The following is a 20,838-nucleotide window of genomic DNA, read 5'->3' on the forward strand; positions in this document are numbered from 1 at the left end:
GTTAAAGGCCTTGGAAGTGTGCATTATCAGAAATTAACACACTTTGCGTTAATCGATTCCATGGTAAATGGTAAATGGCGTATACTTGTACAGCGCTTTCTACCTTCTTACGAAGGCCCAAAGTGCTTTACAGTCACAGTCCCATTCACCCATGCGAACACACACATTCACACACACATTCACACACTGATGGCGGCTCTGCTGCCGAACACTGGCGCCAACCTACCACCAGAGGCAAGGTGGGGTTGCCCAAGGACACTTCGGCACATGGGCGTGCAAGGCGGGAATCGAACCTGCAATCTTACGATCATGGGTCGACCGCCCTAATGCACAAGTGTGCGTTAATTTCTGATGATGCACAATTTGTTGCTATTATGCCTTTTGCTAAATGCAAATCAAAGCACATTGGGAACAATAACATTTGATAATAAAATAACATTATGAAAGCCTATTACAAAAAAAATATATATTTTTTTACTGTTAAGCTAAATTACCCAGGTGTAAAATAAATTACCTTTCAGAAAAGTATTCCTGGAACTGTATCGAGTGTTTGCAACGTCACACAAAGAAAATGATTTACTTCCAGCTCCAACAAATTAGTCAACTTAGTCGCCATATTTTTTGTGATACATGTTGGAGCCAGACAACGTCAGTAAGCAGGATTTGTCCGAGTCGGTCTAAGTCAACATATCTATGCCAACCTCTTTCACCAGTCAGGAGTGAGCTTGTTAAAAGTCCACGCCCCTACCACTTGAAAGCAGGCTACAGAAAATTTGTGGAAAGCCAGGGGGGTTAGCACTCACTCACTCCAGTTTTTATATACAGTCAATCGGTCCAACACTGGAATCAGTCATTCATCACCAGTTGCTTTGGAAACTTTGGTGTAAAGCACATTTTGCTACCGAGAGACAAATGAACTTTTCCATCTAGTTATCTCATGGACAAATTGGGTTTGGAGATAAACGGTCCTTGATTAGGTTCGGTGGAGGTAGTATTATGGTGTGGGGGTGCTTTTTAGGAGCCACCTCAGTTCCAGCACACAAAGATAATTCCTTTATCTAATCCTTTTAGCGACAATTTGAGACTACAGTGGTCCTCTAATCGAGGGAGTTGCATTAAAAAATAACTTGTAGAAGACAAAATCTACTAAGTGGTCTTCTTAGTTTTACAATAATTCTAGATGTGAAAAGACTCTAGAACCCATCACTACACACTTTTCTCAGACAAACATTAACATTTTCACACTTTTCACTCTTATTTAAACTCTAAGCTCAAACCCTGATAGAAAAATATTACATAATGAAAACAAAGATCTGATTGGAATCAAATAATTAGGACAAAGAACTGAAAAAGAAAACAGACAAATTGTACAGTAAAATATTTTCCAAATTGCGAGCCTAAAAAAGGTGAAGAGCGAGGGACCACTGTGTCTACACAGTTGCACATCAGAGCACTCAGACGGTCCATAAAGGCGTGGATGAGAGTTTAGTGTAGACGAACTTGACTGCACAGAGTTTTCGCGTCAAGCCAGATAGAAGACCTTTGAGATGAATCAGAGCCAAGACTGCAAACCAGACCTTGTGGTCAGAGGGCTCATAAAATAGTTGAGCTTTCTCTGTTTTTTTTTGGTGTGCAGCATTTTGCATTACATTATGTAGGAAAAGTGCTATATAAATAAAGATTGATTTGATTTGAAATGAACTGGAAGAAAGTCAAAGATTAGAGGTTTTGTAACGGCATGAGGTGGGCCAATGTCATATTTAATCCAATTAGTTTTTCTACCTTTAGTAAACAGGCTTCTAGATATGTATTTAAGGTGCTGAACACCAACAATGTTCTCTACATTGATCTGTGGAGGGTGACTCGTACCTTTTTGTTCTTTATTACCCCAAATGCACAGACATTCTGAACAGCCACTAAACCGAGCATGCTCAGTCAGTCAACCTGCAAAAAAAGCAAGCCAGCAGAGGATGAAGCAGAGATTAAGTTCACCGTAATGAGCCCTTTGGAATTTTAAGTCCTTTCATAGAAACCCGTCAGATGACAAGAACAAAAAAAAAAAAGGAACAGATGAAACCAGCAGGAATGATTTTGATGAACTCTAAGCTGACAGACTAAGAGTCAAACTGATATGTGGTCGACAGTCTGTAAAGGAGATGTTCCCTCATTTTGTCGTGACACCCCGAGGACTTTTTATTGCTGAAAGTTCTTGATGTAAAAGGACAGAAAAAAGGAAATATGTGTTGTTGAAAGAGCTAAGTATTCCTTTTTGTCCGTGTGTGTAAACAGACAAATAAATGAAGTCCTTATGTTGGAGGGGGGGCAGGAAGGAAAAACAGTGGAGTGCGTAGCTACTAGGTCGTTTGTTTTAAATGTCTTTTAAAGGTTAACCCACTGGAACATTTAGACTCTAACCGAGCCTCTACTTGTAGGTCCAAAACCTTTTGCGTGAGTAAGGAAAAAAAACTTCATTCTGACTCCTTACATGCACAGTCTCACATTTAACCTGTGCCCCACGGAACAACCCAGGCTTAACCTGTGACCCCTGCCCCCAAATGTGAAACTTGACCTGCTTGAACCCAGACGATTAACAGGCAGGCAAGAGTCATCCATTTATGGCTGTTTGACACCTCTCAGGCCTGCGGTCTCTCACGTCTCGCATTCCTCGATGTGGAAGATGGGACATAAAAACCCATCTGATGAGCGATGGATGTGGATGCCAACACAGAGCAGCTAGAGCTTTCAGAGGGAAGTACCCGATCCAGGAAAATTCAATTGGCTTTAAGCTTTCTTGAGCTTTTAAAGCTATCCTCGGTCTGCTCTCAACATGTCTGTGAACCCATATCCCTTCAAGAATTTACAGCTTTCCAGTCTGTCCTCCATGGAATTATTCATTTAATCGGTATGGAGTGTTAAGATAAGGTGCTCATTTGAATCCTTCAAATGTGAGATCTTTCTGATTTTAAGGTCATTTAATCCTTATCTTATTAATTTATACTCTGGCTTTAGGTTGCAGTCAGCTCAGAGTGCTCATATGTAACATAAAGCTATCCTTTTGCACCTCCTGCATCTTTTTTCTATTAAGCCGCTTTGTGTAATTATTAGCTCCCTCAGTAGCACCTGATCTTTTTGGATTGGGTAACTTTTTTGGGTTTGTTGCCTTTTGTTTGTTTTATGTTTCCAGCCCTATGATGCACCAAAGCTCGGAAATTAGTTATGGAGTGTTGTACAAGTACAAAAAAAAGCTTTTAATGATTGTTTGATCTGCATGAATATTTTGTGTAACTATTCTCAGTTTGTGAATCTTTCCATATTTACATAAAAACAGTTGGCCAGAACATTAGCAATACAAGCAACAAATTAAAAAAAACCTTTCTCCTGTGGAACTGTGTTTATAATTGACAAATTCACCCAGAAACTGGAGCTTTTTAGACAATTCTGTCTAGAAACTTCAGGCTTATGGACAATTTTACCCAAAAACTTCAGCTTTATGGGAAATTTTACCCAAAACTTCAGCTTTATGGGAAATTTTACCCACAAACCTAAGCTTTATGACCTATTTTACCCCAAACTTCAGCCTAATGGACAATTTTACCCAAAAACTTCAGCTTTATGGGAAATTTTACCCACAAACTTCAGCTTTATGGACAATTTCTCCCAAAATTTCAGCCTTATGGACAATTTATCTTAAAAAACTTTAGCCTTATGGTCGCTTTTACCCCAAACTTTGGCTTAATGGACAATTTAACCCAGAAACCTCAACTTTGTGTAAAACTATTGTTTTATGCTAACACTTGTACTCTGTAATACATCATCATGACGTAATTCAATTTGGGAATCTTTGATTTGTAGTAAAATGTTTTTCACCTTTCGGCTTATTCTGTTAGTGGTCGCTACAGCCAATCAGCTTTCACTGGTTTGCACAGGTGGTTTGGCAGAGAGCTTTTACGTTGGCTGTCCTTCCTGACACAACCCTGAATTTTCAAGGGAAACCCAGATAGGCAGCAGCACAAAGGGGTTTTGCCTATGGACTCACACTGGATTTTAGCTCATTTTCATCTGGGAAACAAACCTAGACCAAAATGACAGTCACATAAAACCAACATACATGCCCCACAGTATGCTTGTACTATACACAGATCTTGTTTAACTCTTTAACACAGGACCTTTAGCTCCTTTTTTTTTAACAAGCATAACTCAATATGCAATTATCTTAATTCAGACGGATTCTGAGGCAGAGAAAACCAGCTTTGCACTGATATGCAACACTTTACGTAAACACATTACTACTATAAGTAAAATAAATCGATTATGTAGGGTTGCATATCAACACAGAGCAGCTTCTCTCACTTTAAGAATTGAATTCATCTAAATCACATTGGTAGTTCGAAGAGCGACAGCTCCGCCGTTAAAGGGTTAAATGTTTAAATTGTTCAAATTGTTCGCAAACAGGCGTGACACATGAAGACTTTACTTGGCCTGGCTTTTTTGTTATAGTTGCTCTGCTATGAGCTGTTACTCTCTCTATCTCAAATCCAGTTACATATCCACATAGTAGTCTAAACAAGCAAAATACTCACAATCTGTCTTTTTTCTGGTTAAAAACAAAACTGCTGCCTGTGTTTAAATATCCAAAGCAAACAATATCGCCGTTCTTTACTGCCAAAACACAATTGTTTCCCCACATTTATTCCATCAATGCTGCACAGCAGACACTCTTACCAGTGTCACCAGGTTAGTGCTAATGCAACCAACCCGCCCCCTTTGTTTCTTTTGAAAAAAAACACAAAAATCAGGATCGTTCTACTTTAAATACATGACTTAAATTGGGTTGAAATGTTACAGACATAAATTATTGATTTTACATATATAATAAGAGTGTATATATTCTGTCATCTAGTTATATTTAGGGTTACATTTTTTTCCTTCTCACAATAATTGATTTTCACATTTTCATGGAATTCATTTGTGCTTTTATTGCTTTCTGCTCACCTGAGCTGCTGTCAGTTGCATTTTCACAGCTTACATTTTTTAAACACAATTCACATTTATTAATCATATGAACCAGCTGTAGTATTTAACTTTGTCTCACAGCTATTATAAAATGTGCCTGTGCAACACAAGATTTTATAATTCATCTTTTGTTCTCACGATTGCCTGTTACGTTATCCTCCCACACCTTCTTTTCAAGGTCAGAGCTGTGTCCGGCCTGGTTGCATTGAAGGACATCTGTCTAATGACTCGGCGGTCGAACATGCGCTCTCAGTGAAGGAGAAGGAAGAGCATAGTAATCCTTTCATAATGTAACAAGGTCATATCCCTCATTTCTGCTGGAATGAGTGGTCAAAAAAAAGCACTCACTTAAAGCCGGGGCAGAAATGTGAGAGCCGCACCAAGTAGAATATGTAATAATGTAGAATATAATGAGGCATTTAAGGGGGGTGGGGTGATTTAAAACCACACTAAAACGTCATTGTTCTTTAAACTATTGTGGTTTCTTCATATTTATTTTTGCTTTAGAAAGTTTAGTTAATTTAAAGCAATATTTTTCAATACAAGTCAATTCTTATTTAGTATTGAGAAGTATGTGCTTGCAGCAACACAACTGGGTTTGGATTGACTTCAGTTTCAAGGTCTTTAGGGAGAGATCTTAATGTACGCCGACGATACAGTCTTACTTGTTCACGGTCAAGACGCAAAGTTAGTTGCCGGAAAATTTATCGATGGCTATGACAAATGCATTAGAGTGGCTTAACAAGTCCTGTCTTACGTTTAAAGCGGAGAAAACAGTTACTATGTATTTCTCCAACTAACAAGTTGAAACTGTTCTTCCTAATGTCTATGTGGGCAGTCGTATGATCAGAAATTTTGTTGAGTTGAAATATCTAGCCGTCATTTTAAACCCTACCCTTAACTTTAAAGATCAGGTTAAAAAGATCGACAATGTTCTGAAACACTTACTTTCAACATATCAGGAGCTCGTTAGCATCAGACGCTGCAAAGTCGAATTTTAATGTCATGAACAGATCACATCTTTTGTACTGTATATTATCAAGGTCTCAGGCTACCATAACAGTCCTAAAACCTCTTAGGTCTCTGCATAATCAGGTTCTGAAAATACTTGACAAGAAATCTAGGTGTTACCAGCATTGTTCTATCGTGGAAAAACACAAAGTTTAGACAACTTGCTCTGATATCCGCCTAGTGTATAAAATACTGCATGTCGTCGCCCCACCTCCTCCTAAGAACTTTATAAAGCTCACGTTTTGAGGTCTGTATCCATTAAAGAAAGTTTACTTTCTCTATGTCTGCCTTTTCCTATAAAGGTGTCAATGAATGGAATGGACTTTCGGGGAATCTCAAGACTATAGGAGACTTCTGCAATTTTTCGTGAGATTTAGTTCAAACTGAAAATTACCAAAGTGTTGGTAGTTACCACAGGTTATTATTTAGAGACCCAAAACAAGCACCAACCACAAGAATAAATTAAAATTAAAAGTATTGCAAGTTCTAACTGTGGTCAGGTGTCTGACAACTACAATCAATACATGCCAGGACCTTCTTGGTCCTCCACATCTGCACAGGTGATATTTTCTAACTTTGTCCAGTCTTGTGTAGCTTTAATATTATTATTTTTTTAATATTAGAAATGCTCCATGCTTTTGCCACTTGATCTGTTTATACTTAAACCCGGACTTCTGGTTTGCTGGATGGTTAATCCCTATTTACACGGTGAACCACATACGATTCTTATTAACTAAACTAAAATGTACTTTTTTGGTCCAACATATTTTCCACCAGCTGAAATGGACTTTGCAGGACTGTAAACTCTGTTTCAGACCATTGAATGTAAGAACTGGACTGAGTGACCCCTCCCCTTTAAGTAGCCAAAATCCAAAAGACTTCTAATGAGTAAAAAACAGGCATGACTCAGTCATTATATTTGTCAGAATAACCCGTCTTGCGCTGCTACCATTGTTTTTCAAACATTTTTTTGCTAATCTTAATTTTACAATAATCTTCCTTTTTTTTCTGTCGAGCAAGTGTTTCAAGTTATAAACTGACCAATCAGATGCTTGAAAAGAAAATAAGTGGTGCCTGCTGGGCCCCACATTGAACTTTTGATATGTTAGACAGATTCTTCATAGTGCTAGGGGTTTGGACCTCCAACAAGCTCACTCCTGATTAGCCGGAGTGGTTGCCTTAGAAACGCTGACTCAGACCAATTACTGCTTACTGATATTGTTAGGCTCCAATATGATGTATCGCGAAAAAATGGCGACTGAACTGAATTCATTTCATTGGAGCCAAAAGTAAGCAAGATTCTTTTTGTGATGTCACACATGCTCAGTCCTGTTCTTATATACAGTCAATATTTCAAATCAACCAGCTCTGGTGGGAAAATGTTTATGGAAACAACTGTGATCTATAACAGCACAGGTCCCGCCCACAAAAGCCAGTTCAGAACTTAAGTTCCAAATTTCAACAGACGTGATCAATAAGAATTTAAAATCTATTCGTTTGAACCAAATGAACTTAGACTAAATAAAAGTGTTAGTCGGTTGAACTGAATAGGAAAATCAAACTTTATTTTTTTTCGATTGTTGGTTACTTTTTTTTTTAAATAGAAAAACTGTATTCCCTTTTAAAGTGAAGAAAGGATTTTTTTTTTAATGCCTAGTCTGCAAACCTAGTTTCAAGTTCCCAACAAAATTGTGCTAATTGGATTTCCCCCCTACGACAACACTCTCCTTTTCTTTTGTTGTGAACACAGAGGCCCCAGTCTCTACCATTAGCCCCGGACATGAAAACCTAAAAGGTGCAATGATAGAGAATCGATAAGGCGATGACCTCATCTGGTGCTCGTGGAGCCAAGGGTCTCTGATTAAAGGTGTTCGGATCCCTGAGGACCTACTGCAGACGTGGCCTTAATAGGATCTGATGTTTTTTGGCCCCGAGGCTGTGCTCTCTGCTGTGCTCCGCCGAGGTGTTGCCATGGAACTGTACTGGTACGTTGACTCTGAAGCACTCGGCCGGCTTGTGGTAGTTTCGGATCCCGTGTTAGCGGGTGAACACACCATAAATAGTCATGGATTCACAAACCTAAACCGGCCTACTCAGCACAATGGTAATGTAGCTGTGTGACTCACGAGGAACCAATAAAACGGCGACACCAAGTTTGTCTTTGCTTTCACAAATCTGGAAAATCTGCTCAACCCTAAGCTCGACCTTCACTTTGATTCAGCCCATTGTGAAACTTTGAAGTCTTCTTTCACTGTGGCTGTGCTTGTCTGGCCGGCTCTTGGGTGCTCTGATGGCGACATAATAGATTGGTATTGTAATCAACAGCAGATGTCTGCAGTGGAAAAAGCTGTTGACACATTTCCCCGTGAATCATCCTGTGGCAAACGCGTGCACTCCACTACCCCGGCAGACACACCGAAGACGATCGTATATCACAACAGCTGACGTCAGGAAGCCAAGAATGTCCAATTGTTCAGCGAGTGGAGAGCTCATTGTTGTGTTGCAGCACGTCCAGCCCTTAGTTGTCTGTGACTCAGGAATGCAGATGAAGAGTGGAAATCTTCAATATCTCGGCATAGGTGTGCTGAAAGTTCTTAAAACTTTTAATCTGTGGGCAAATTTCCTGTTTTAAAGACTCACTCCAATCATCTTTTGATCGCTTGTAAAAGCGTTCTCACTGGTCTTTTAATTATGATTATGCTGTTTTTAGCCTAAATTAAAGAATCTGTGTCATTTGAGGTCATAGTTTCTGCAGAGTGGCAGTAGTTTATTAGAAATCAACCCCTGAGTTCTGGGCATGACCGTTGGCATAGGGCAACCCCACCGCCCCTTCCCGTCATCCATAAATAAAGACTGTCTATTCAAATGTCTGCTCCTGATTCACAATGATTTGACTAAAAATTTCTCATAAATGCAAGTTTTAGCATAATTTTCTTTATATTCTATCCTCCATCAGAGAAATACTATTTAAAAAACACTCAAAGCACCATTTTTGTTGGAGTGGATTTTTAAGAACAATTCTAGAATTTGTTTGTCTTGTAGAGTAACGCATCTAATTAAATGTCATCAAAAGTCCTAAAAAGTTTTGGAATTTTAATAATTTCTACTATTTGTTGAGATCATTTGTGGGTTCAAATAAACTAGAAAAGGAGACAATTTGCTAATTTGATGAATAGAACTTTTTGCGAACCGTTGTGGCTTTCTTGTGTTGAATATCTCCAAAGCTTTTTCTTTTTCTTTTTTTTTTTTATTGTCATCGCTGCTTTTATTTTTACAGCCATGTTTATTTTATCAGCCTCTGCAGCTGTCTGCGGCTGCCATCGCTCTCCATCTGATTGATGCCATCCTGTTCGGAGTCTCCACAAACAGCAGTGTTAGTTCAGCAGTTTCTGTCCCCTGAGCTGTGAATCCTTGATCTAATACATTTTGGAGCTTTTTCTACTTCCTGACGTTACATCCGTTTAAAGAAATCTTTTTTACTTTACATCCAGCGTAAAAATAGGTAGCTGATAATGCTTTTATTTTGAAATGTTTTTTTTTGTCTAAATAGGTTTTACATTTTTTACAATCAAGATAAAAAGTATTTAAATCCAATTGACATCATTTAATGCATGTAAGTTAAACCTATTTTCTTTTATGTTCTGGGGTAAAAAGCAGCGTTCAAACTCTGCTAACGGCTCTGTCCTGAGCTGACCCTTCGTTAAGGACGGGTTGGTCTACAGTTACATGTAACCAATAGAATTTCCTGTTTCAGCGCCTACAGTTTGTAACCGGATCTACACTCGAGAGCTCTGACAGGACTTTGCAGCAACTGGGTGTTGCAGCGCTGCTGTGTCCATGTTTACAGAATGTTGGCACCGGCGCTAATGGGTCTGCATGTGTTGATAGAAATCATGTTCATCACCAGTTGACGTGTGGAAATGTCTGCATGCATACAGCACCACATGCATGTTTTTACTCAGAGGTTTTTCTTCGGTTATAGGCAACCACATATGGTGTTACATCATAAACCAAAATAAAAAGGAGGTAAACCAAAATAAGTTTTACATTTGTGGCCTTTCTTTTATTTATTTTTTTGCCCCTTTTTGGGGTAAAACTGGCCAATTTTGGGGGAGTCAGAAAGTCGGTCAATAAGAAAGTATTAAAAAAATATTATTTTTTTTAGCCGTTTTTGCTTTTCATAAACTTTTTCTCGTATGTTTCTTTGAAAAATATAGTTCCACTAAACTTGTTGCTAATGTGCTAACAGGTAGAGCTCAGCAGGGCTACTGCACATCAAAAGGCTACTCCCTAGTTTTTGTTTTTCTTTACAAAATAGAAAAATGTTTAGGTTTATATAAAACCACCTCTAGTACAGATATAATTGATGCCAAATCAAGAAATGGGGGTAAAAAAAATTTAGGACACAGCAATGTTGGTTCAGTCAGGTTTTACCCAGTGAAATTCCTAAGTGTGTCTGCTGAGAAAATGTAACACTGCTAGTGTTTATTTGGCAAATTGTATATGCCTCCAGTTACTTTCATTTTTAATAAAGTTTCAAAGAGTTGACCCATGTTGCCATAGCAACACTGTTCGACCAATGAAACCTATTTAGCTTCTGTTGTTAAACACAAACTATTAATGTCCTTGTTAGCCGTGTTGCTAAGAGTTGAAGATGAATGTGTCTCTGTGTTCTGAAGCAAACATGCTGTCCTTGTTCCAGCCATTTGTCAATGTCAATAAAGCCTCGTTACTGTATAAACAGCATTGATACTGTATAACAGAGAACACAATCTTGTACAATATAACTTCATTGTCTTAGTTTTTTAAGGAACTTAAAATATTTTAAATTAGTATTTCATTTGCAATAAATGTGTATGAGCTAACCAACTGCCTAACCTTTTTATTATTTTTGAGCAATATTTAGAAAGGTGAAAAACACTGTAACCATAAATGCAGGTTAATGATTAAAAATGAGCCTTAAATCTCCAAAACAGAATAAGCTTTAAAACTTTCAAACTTGAGCGTAGTATTTATTTGAAAATTTTGCATGCTTTATTTTATGTATTTATTTTTACGGCACACTGTGTTTTTTCGTCCTTATTGGCTCTAGACCATCGTCCATCTCCTCCATGTGGTGTCTCTTCTAAACAATGCATTCCGTTTTCCAAATATACATAAATCTTGCTGCAATCAGATCTTTGGTTTCATTCTAAAATACTGGACAGATTTTTCTACGAATATTTGAACTTTGAGAGTTTTAACGAGGAGGATCTGGAGGGAAGGAATATCCAGAGCCTGTTTAGTTTAGCAACTTGCTATTGTTCTTATTTTATGACTGATTCTGTGTTTTGTACAATTGTTGGTGTGAAGCCTGTTTAGACAACTGTGCTGTGATGTTGGGCTGTATAGATAAAATTAAGTTTAATGGAAACAAGAGAAAAGTGGGAAAATGTTTGTAGTGAGGAGTTTCACAGCCTTAAAACATCTTTAGTAATTGTCAAAAATAAAGATGACTATTTTGTCAATTTTGTCTCTTATTTTTGGACCATAACCCCTACGATGTCTTGTAGCCTTTGTGGTATGACACGTTCCAGTTGGTGCCGGTTAACGTTGAAGATCCAGAGCATTTTATGTAAAAAAATTCTCCTTTTTTATTTATTAAAGCCCTGAATTTACTTTACCTGCAGCGACCGTTGCATTTTAATTTTCTACTTCATCAGCACTTTTAGTCTTACAATATCCCCATTTCTTTTAGCCTGTAGCCCATTTTTCATCATCGTGGGACCACAACAGCTACATTTCAACTGTTGCTAACACTGAGCATTACCTGTAGTTCCCTGCATCCCAACCAAAGCCTTGAGTTGAAAAGTTCTGACATGGAATAGATGGAATAACTCCTTGTGGGTTATCATGAGCAACAGGTTCTAGAAGGCAAAGCTATGTCCAGGAATGGAAAATGTTCTGTTCACTAATCTGACAAATATATCTGTGTTTAAAAAGCCAGCCTAGGAAGCTATTTAACCTACATTCATCCTACTTTTCTCATAACTTCCATTTGCTACTGTCAAATAAGCAATGGATCTATTTATAACAGATGGAGGCTCATGAAAAATGCATGATCATTCTCTTGTCCTCCTCAGGTCCGAACACTATTTGTCAGTGGACTACCGCTGGATATTAAACCACGGGAGCTGTATCTCCTCTTCAGACCATTTAAGGTATGTTTGGATGTTTTAAACTGATGGGCCGCAGCTATTCTTAGCAGTTTCCTCTCCGGCACTCAACGAGACCTCCATTAAAGGTGATGAAATAAACGGCAATGGAAACTCTCCCGCGAGGTCCCAGTGTCTCTGCTCCTAAAGCCGAGGTTCAATCAGGGCTGGATCTACAGGAAGCTTGGAGTGCGTGTGTCTCATGGAAAAAAAACAAATGGCTCGATGCCTGCGATACAATAACAAAGGCCTCTGCTTCACCTCAGAAGCACCTCGCGGTTTCAGGCACAGAGAGCTTCAAGTTTCACTGCATTGCATGCTTTCTTGCTATCTCGCCCTGATGGTTCAAGAGAATAATATGTTATATGGATGAAAATAGTCGGTCAATACTGCGCTTCTAGTATGTGCTCTGACCAATGATCAGTCTTAACCCTTTGATACCGGAGCTTTAGCTTTGGTATTGAAGTCCTATGAACTATCGTATCATAATTCCAACATATTCTAAAGGTGAGAAAAGCAGCTTTGCGATGATATGCAACATTTTACAGTACGTTTTTACCCAATCAGCGTAAATCAGCAGATTGGGCTGAGAAAAAAGTGCAAGTATGCAACACTAGTGTCAGAATCCGTTGAATGTCATTATTTACGTAAACCGTTGAAGGAGTTACGGTAGTTCAAAGAGCATGTGTTAGTTTTCTGTTGCCCGTTGTTCCAGTGTTGACATTTCTGAGACTTCTGTAACGTTATTTAGGGCTTTACGTGCGTTATACAACACAATATCAATAAAGGTTTTCTCAGCGTCAGAGTCCGTTGGAATTATGTTAATTGTGTAACGATCAAAGGTTTGCGATAGTTCAAAGAGCGTGTTATTCTGCTGTTGCCAGCAACGTTGTCTGTGTTGAAGGGTTTTTATACTCACCCTCCATGTTCAAAAACATGCTGAATTCGGGTACTTGATCGCGCTTTTAGCACACAGTGTTTACATTGGACTGTGTCTTCCTCCAGGCTTTTTCTTTAACAGCTCTATTTCGATATACGAAAGACGTGGTGTGATATAAATCCTGCTGGGCATACACCGCCATTATTAGTTTCCACGACATTATCACGTTTCAAGCTGTTGGCACTTCCGTGATTTGAAAAGGACTCCACCCATATGTCACTACCCAATCCGAGTGCCCAACTGGCCAAATTGACTGGTCTTACTTTCAACATGTATTCAGTGGTCTGTGTTTTGTACGTAGAGCCCAAAAAAGGCATCAGAAACTTGCCCAGCTATGCGCGAATACCAGAGTTTTGAAAGCGGAAGCCCGAAACACACATATACCTGTGTTTACATAGACTTTTCAATGGAAGTGGTCACTTGAGCGCACTTTGTCGAGACCGTTGTGAGCATATCATAGTATGTCAGCTAAGAAAATCTTTATCCTAGCTTTTGGCTTTCCCTAACCAGATTTCGTTATCCATAATGTTCAGATTTACTGCAAACACAACCAGCATGCTCTTTTTTTCACATAATAGTGGATTATGTTAAGTGATGAAATCATTTTTTCTTCATTTCAGGGCTATGAAGGCTCCTTGATTAAACTCACCTCTAAACAGGTATGTTCAGAGTATTATTCAAATTGAAATAACCCAATTATTGATGCCATACCGCTGTTGTATTGTCATTAAACAACTCGTTTTGTATTCCCCTCGTTGGAAATTTCTGCTTGTTCGCTACAAGGAATCAGCTTTTTCTTCCTTTACAAGGGAGAAAATAAAAAATAAAGAAAGAAGGGAAACCATACTGCATCGATGTTGCCTTTGGCAGAGGCAAAGACTGCTTTTAGAGACAGTCAGTCAGTCAGGTCTGCAGGGACGCGTGAGGATGCGAGTGAAGAAGAATTTCAAGGTGTCAAAGCGACAGTTTTGACAAAAGCAAGTACTGATGGTGGAGTTTTGCCTCCAGGGGCGCAGGACTGAAAATGAGCTCAGCTGGCAGGCGTCCACATCCAGAGTTAAGCAATTTAGCGTCATGTCAGTGTTCTTATTACCACATCACGCCGGTTCCCATGCAGACGTGACATGCTCATTAGCCAGGTTTAGGGTGATTTAGATCAAATGTGCTGAGTGTAATACCTTTGAGACCAAAAAAAAAGCTGAAGGATTACATTTTTGTCTATTGTTGCATCAACACTAATAGTAAGGGATCTGAAGAACAAGACGATGCTCTGTTGTGGTTACGGCTTACCACCAACAAGATAATTAGCAACTTTTCTTTAGTGCTTGTCGAGGCTTAAGTGCTGCGTTGTTGAACTGATGGTTTCAGACTATTTACAGGAGTTTTTCACTTTACATGTTGTTGTAATTAGTTGCTTTTTCCCACAATAATAGATTTTAAGACAACCAGAATAACAATCTTTAAACTATCGTAACTCATTGAGCATTTCTGCAATGAGCATAATTACACCAGATTTTTAACAAATCAGCTTTGCACAGATATGTAACATTCTACCATAATTACTGTAGTACCTAATTATTAAGGCGCAGGAGTACTTTACGTCGCCTTACTTTACGTAAGTCACAAAATGTACAGTACAGTACCATAAAGTTATTTACTGTACTAACATAGTTTACTACCGTAAATTGTTGCATAACTTTACATAGGGCACAATTTACAGTACAGTAAAGTACCACCATACTACCATACTTTACTACCCTAAATTGTTACATAACTGAGCAAAATTGCTTTTCCCAGCTTCAGAATCTGTTGAAATTACATCGATAGCGTAAGCGGATAGAGTAACGGTTGTTCAAAGAACGTCAACAGTAGAGCCCAACACAACAGCTTTTTTGTACAAAAATAGATTATCTTAAAGTATTTTTATCGATTCATATTTTTAAATGATGAAAAAAGTATTTGATAAATGGCCACTGGGTTTTGAGGTAATGGACACTTTTATGGGTTTGAAACCACCAGGTTAGGGTTCAAGCTCTTGCATTGTTTGGTTTGTTATCAGAACGATTTCTAGTTGAATCATAAAACTCTGACGGATTTAAGTAAAAGAAGACAGCTTGTTTGCAGAACAAGTTAACCAGAAGTTAACCTAGCTTGAGTGTTACTGCTACTTATTTAAAGTGCTTCAATCTGGAAGTCAAAAAGTTTTTCCATAGGCTTGTATTTTGGCTGTATCATAGTAGTATAAGAATAATATGAGTTTTAGTAAGTAAACTGTAGTTCAAGATAATAAAATATGTTGTTTCAACAGTTAAGGAAAGTTTCAAAGAGGTTTTTTTTTAACTAATAGTTTATTTTCTTTTTCATACAATGAAAAAGAGTTTAATAAATTCCCACTGGAGTTAACCTAGCTTGAGTTTTAATGTTACTTTTTAAAGTGCTTCAACCCGGAAGTCAAAAAAGTTTTCTTTAGGGTTTTGTTTGGGGTGTATCGTAGTAATGTAAGCTGTTTGTGTTAAAGACCATCTCAGTAACTGTTTATGGAACAAACCATTTTTAACCCTTGTGCTATCTTGTGGGGTCCAGATGACCCCACCCTGACGTTGACGTGTTCTCCCTACCATGACAAAGGTGAAGAGGATTTCATGTAATCCATGGACACCAGTGAAGATCACAAATCGTTCAAGGAAAAAGGTTTAACACACTGTCTAGTGGGTCTAGATCAGTGTTTTTCAACCAGTGTGCCGCGGCACACTAGTGTGCCGTGGGAGATGGCCAAGTGTGCCGTGGGAAATTGCCCTCATTAACTGATCTAAAAACATTTCCCATCTCCAGGATTTCAGCTCTGTGTTCATCCAAACAGGCCCTGATAAAACACTGAGGAGTTAGGAATATAAAAGATCGTAAAATACCTTTTCTTTGCGTTTATTTTATTTTATTAAAGACATTTTGATAAGAATGACGTACCGCGATTCAGCTGCACCTTCGGCTGTATTTTGGAAAAGTCCCGTGTTGGGGGGGTTAATCACATGTCATCGGTCTGACCAATCAGAAGTGCTTAAAGTCTTCACTTCCTTGTCCCGATTTAGCTCGTAAAGTCGCTCAGTTCTAACAGAAATACCAGCTAAAGCTCGTCTTTAGCGGTTTAGCTTTCCACAGAATCCGGTATCAGACCGTGGAACAAGTGAACAAAACAATGAAGCTCCGAAAACCGATCTTCGGCCGTTTTATGCACTACATTTCCCATGATGCATTGGGTTGTGAGAGTGACAGCGCAAAAGGAGATCTGTTGTTAAACGTCTTGAAACTAACGAACACACAAACTGTTTTTAAATCTTCTAACTTAACTTTTATTGCATCTTTTAGAAAAAAACAGCTGCAGTTTCCAGCTTTTTCTGTAACAATTATCTCAAAAATGCATGTGAGATTGTGGAGGGACTGTAGATCAATACAGACTATGAGTTTCTCCTTTTTTTAAAATTTTTGGATGCTGGTGTGCCGCGGGATTTTTTTTAAGGTTAAAGTGTGCCGTGGCTCAGAAAAGGTTGAAAAACACTGGTCTAGATGACCCAACTCCCAATGTTAACGTTGTGAGTGGGGTCATCTGAACCCCACAGTATAGCACAAGGATTAAAATGTTTTTCTACTCAAAAAAGCTGCGGCAAAACCAGTCCATGCTTTGCATTCTGATGGGCTGCTTTCAGCTGCAGCAGTTCCACAAGTGGAGCTAAGTTAGACAAATACAAGCTGAGCCCTTTTTGAGTGTTTGAATCCCTGGTAAGATCATGAGCAGTGACACTTCAACTGCCTGAGGGACTGTGGGTTACCTTCCCCTTATAAATGCCAAATATCAGCTGATGCACGAGTTCGGTCAGGAGTTCTGCGCTGCCCCGTATACACCCTAGCCATTGTTTTGTACCCCCCCCCCCCCACCACCACCACCACCACTTTCTTAGAGATCAGCGGCTGTGCAGACGTGAAACTTGATCTCCATATATAGCAATGCCGAGATCTAAGACTATTTCTATTTATATTCTTTTTCACTCAACCCTTCTCTCTCTCTTTTTTTTTTTAAATTTTGTTTTTGTTTCTTCCTCCACCCTCCTCCTCTTCTCCTCACTCAAAACTCCCATAACCCATGACTGTTTTTTTAGATCACAGACAGCAGTGTGACCCCGTGGGAGCGGCGTGCTCAGATATACCCCCCACCCCCCTCCTCGTCCCCCCACGCAAACGTGCACTACAAAACTGTGCTTCCTTTGTTCAGATCTGCAGTCAGAATGTAAAACAGATCCAACCCTTTTTTCTTTATCTGTTTTTTTGTTTTGTTTTTTGCCCCCACCATCACATATTGCAGGCAGCACCTCAAAAGTCACGTGACGTGAATTTCAATCAGGACCTGCTGATGTCGATGTTAACGTATTGCAGATTTGACCTGTTCTTCATCCTCACCTCCAACCTCTGGACCTCCCCCCCTCTCATTTGTGTCTCCTCTCGTCTTCTCCATCTATACTTTGTTCTCTTTTCCTCCCCTCTCTGCCCGTCCGGCTCTCACAATCCCATTCTCCCTTCCAATGCCCGTATTTGGGCAAAGGGGAGTCCGAACGATGATCTCTCTGCATAAAGTAAGCCATCAGTCTGCTTTTTTTTCTTTTTTCTCTTCTCTTCTCTTCCTATCTCCACTTCTGTCACCACAGTTTCATAAACAGGACAAGAAGGGTTGGAAAGGGGGGAGTATGAGAAGAAAATACAAAATGTATAAAAAAAAAATTAAAAAAAAGCCCAGCATGTTTTTGTCGCTCCGACAGAAATGCCGACTCAGTTTTCTGCCTTAAACCATGTTTCTCTGCTTTTGTTCTGTCTTCTTGTCTCCCCAGCCGGTGGGGTTTGTCAGCTTTGACAGCCGATCAGAGGCGGAGGCTGCCAAGAATGCCTTGAACGTAAGTGTCATGCCCTCCTCTGTGCTCCTCTGCAGCTGCACCAGCTCCTATCTGCTGAAGGCTTCTCAGCCGGAATGCATCCGACATCAGGGCAACGCAGACATTACATCGCAGTTTTCCCATCGTATGCCAGGAGATTTAAAAACTATGTTCCTGCTTTGAGTTGCCACGGCTTTTTTAATTTTATTTTATTTTATCTCTCGCTCGGGATCCTGCAAGGTCAGGAGAAAATTAGCTCCCCTTCCTTGCGTAAACAGAACATATTGATCTACGGTTTAATTTAAATCTGCGGCTCAGTTTAAAGCCTCGATGAGGCGGACTCCAATAAAAAAAAAAGGAGATTATCCAGCTTTGAGTGGGGAATGAACAGTAGCTCTTACACCTTCACTTTCCCATCAGATTCTGTTGTGCTCTTCATCATTTGTGGAGATCATCTGGTCCTCCATCCTAAAGTGGGTTGATAGCTGCAGAGCCCTTGAATTCTTTTAAACCTTTTTTTTTAGTTTCATACAAACAACGCCAAGAATCCAAAACAAAACCTATTAACCACTTAACAAACAAGAGGGCATTACACCTGATAAATAAAAATGGCATAAATTCATAAATATGTGTTAACAATAGACAGAAAAGGACAAAGACCGAAACGAAGGAAAAGAACTAACAAAAGGAGTTGGATCTTAGCCTTAGTATCAACTGCCTTCGTTGATGTCTGAAGGTGAAAAAAATGGTAAATAGTAAATTCCGTTTATGTGTATGGCACCTTTCTAGCTTCGAAGCCCCATTCACCCATACACACACACATTCACACACTGATGGCGGCTCCGCCGCCAAACACGGGCGCCAACCTATAACCACCAGAGGCAAAATAGCAACACAAATGATCCGCATGAAATTTGAAGATGGAAAACCACCAATCCGGAGAGTGAAAATGTTTGAGCTTTTTTTTCTTCAAATGCTGCAGGCAGCAGGTCGTAGCGTACACTTAAACACGTAAGGGTGAAGTAGGAGAGACGCAGATGCAGGTGGAACCCGTTAGTGCTGTTCAAGGAATAAATTTGCGCCTATTGCGTACTCATGCTAACAACCTGACTGCTGAGCTATGTACACACTGGGCATTTGATGCACATTCAAGAATGAGCTTATTGGAGGTTCTTGAATGCACATTTAGCTTACAGTGTTCACATTGCATAAGCAGGGAGGGGCTTCTGCTTTTTTGTTTTTGTTTTACTGTTTGCTAACACATGTCCACCACCTACAGTTGGAAGAGGCTTGGATGCGAAATGTCAAAGCAGTGCAAAGGCTTTTTCTTTCACAGCTCTACATTTGGTGTTATATCATTCTGGCAGGGCAACAAACCGCAATACTTAATTCCTCCTCCATGATCAATTTTTAAACAGGTGGCACTTCCGCGCATCAGAAAGGATGCCGACCATACGTCACTACCATATCAGAGTCCCTGATTGGTCAAAGTTCAACCTGATGCAATTTGCAATGCACATTGAATGGTTGCGCGTTTTGTTCGTAGAGCCCGAAAACAGTTGTAGAAACTTGCGTACCTTTCCGTGAATGTGAGAGCTTTGAACACAGAAGCCTGAAACCTGCATTTAAGCATGTTTACTTGCACTTTTCTTTAGTGGCCACTTGAACGCGCATTGCCGAGGTCAGTATGAACGTAGATTCAGAAATGAGGAAATTCAACAATCACAGTGTAGTTTTTGTGGATGTCCTACAGGCATTTGCTTACCACGTGTGTGTAAATCATTTGCTTGCACTCAGTAAGGAGCCTGTGTTCACACCTTACTAATGACTACAGTAGGACACCGTACAACAGCGTCACCCATGCGTGTCATTTCCATTATCTTTAAAAACACTTATCATGGGTACGACAATGAAACTAAAAGACACACCTGTGCTCACCTTAAGATTCAGCCCCCCTGTCTACGACCCTCCATGGGCCAGAACAACGCAAAAATCTGAAGCACCCGGATGGGTCAACTCCCTTATGGGTGCACGTGACCAAGGCATAAACAACATTTAATCCATTCAATCTCTCAGTAAAGACGTCTACCTCCAAGGGAGGCAGTCAATCTTTTCTTTTTTTTTTTACATATACTTGTTTTAGTTTATTTTCCCATTTTTCTATAATTGTTGATTGGATATTTTTCCATTCCCCTTTTAGCTGTCAAAATGTGCCAAAAAATATCCAAAAAATGTAGAAACTCACAAAAGAAATGGATGCAATTTTATTCAATTTTATTTATATAGCCCAATATTACAACAAAAGTCATCCCAATGGGCTTCAAACCGGTAGTTGTGTAATAAACATTAATCATAATTAAAACAAAGTTTGGCCTCTATTAGAAAAGGGGTTTGTGCAAATAATTCACCTCATATAAACCCCTTTTGTATTAGGGGAAGGATTATACAAAAACAGGGTTTATACAAATGCACCAAAGGTGTTTATTTGCATAAACCCCTTTTGTATTGACCCATCAAATACAAGAAGGGTTTATACAAAAACATACCACATGTGTCTAAAGATTTTTTACCGCCTCTTTTATCAGTAAAATCTGTCCAACACAAGAGACCATTAGCTCTTACGTTTGTCCAGCTACTGGAGAGGACACGTTTAAATCAATAAATGAAACAAAAAAATGAGATGTGTCAATAAGCAAGGGTGGAAGTTGAGAAGTTCTCCTGTGTGTGTTTTTTTTTGGGGTGGGGGGGTGGGCAGGAGGGGGTA

At 39.3% G+C, this 20,838-nt stretch overlaps 1 protein-coding gene across 5 annotated transcripts in view; it reads left to right on the plus strand.

Annotated features, from left to right (window-relative positions):
- Positions 1-20,838, plus strand: part of LOC101164593 (RNA binding protein, mRNA processing factor) — a 49,985-nt gene that overhangs the window by 6,221 nt on the left and 22,926 nt on the right. For all 5 annotated transcript variants that reach the window (XR_002875327.1, XR_002875326.1, XM_011487332.3 and 2 more), the window contains exons 2-4: positions 12,147-12,224; positions 13,779-13,817; positions 18,033-18,095. Coding sequence is in view for 3 of the 5 variants with exons in the window: in XM_011487332.3 (XP_011485634.2) it covers positions 12,147-12,224; positions 13,779-13,817; positions 18,033-18,095 (180 nt within the window). In the remaining 2 variants the exon portion in view is untranslated. The remainder of the gene's footprint in view (positions 1-12,146; positions 12,225-13,778; positions 13,818-18,032; positions 18,096-20,838) is intronic.

Source organism: Oryzias latipes, chromosome 18 (assembly GCF_002234675.1).
Source record: "Oryzias latipes chromosome 18, ASM223467v1".
Lineage (NCBI taxonomy): Eukaryota > Metazoa > Chordata > Actinopteri > Beloniformes > Adrianichthyidae > Oryzias > Oryzias latipes.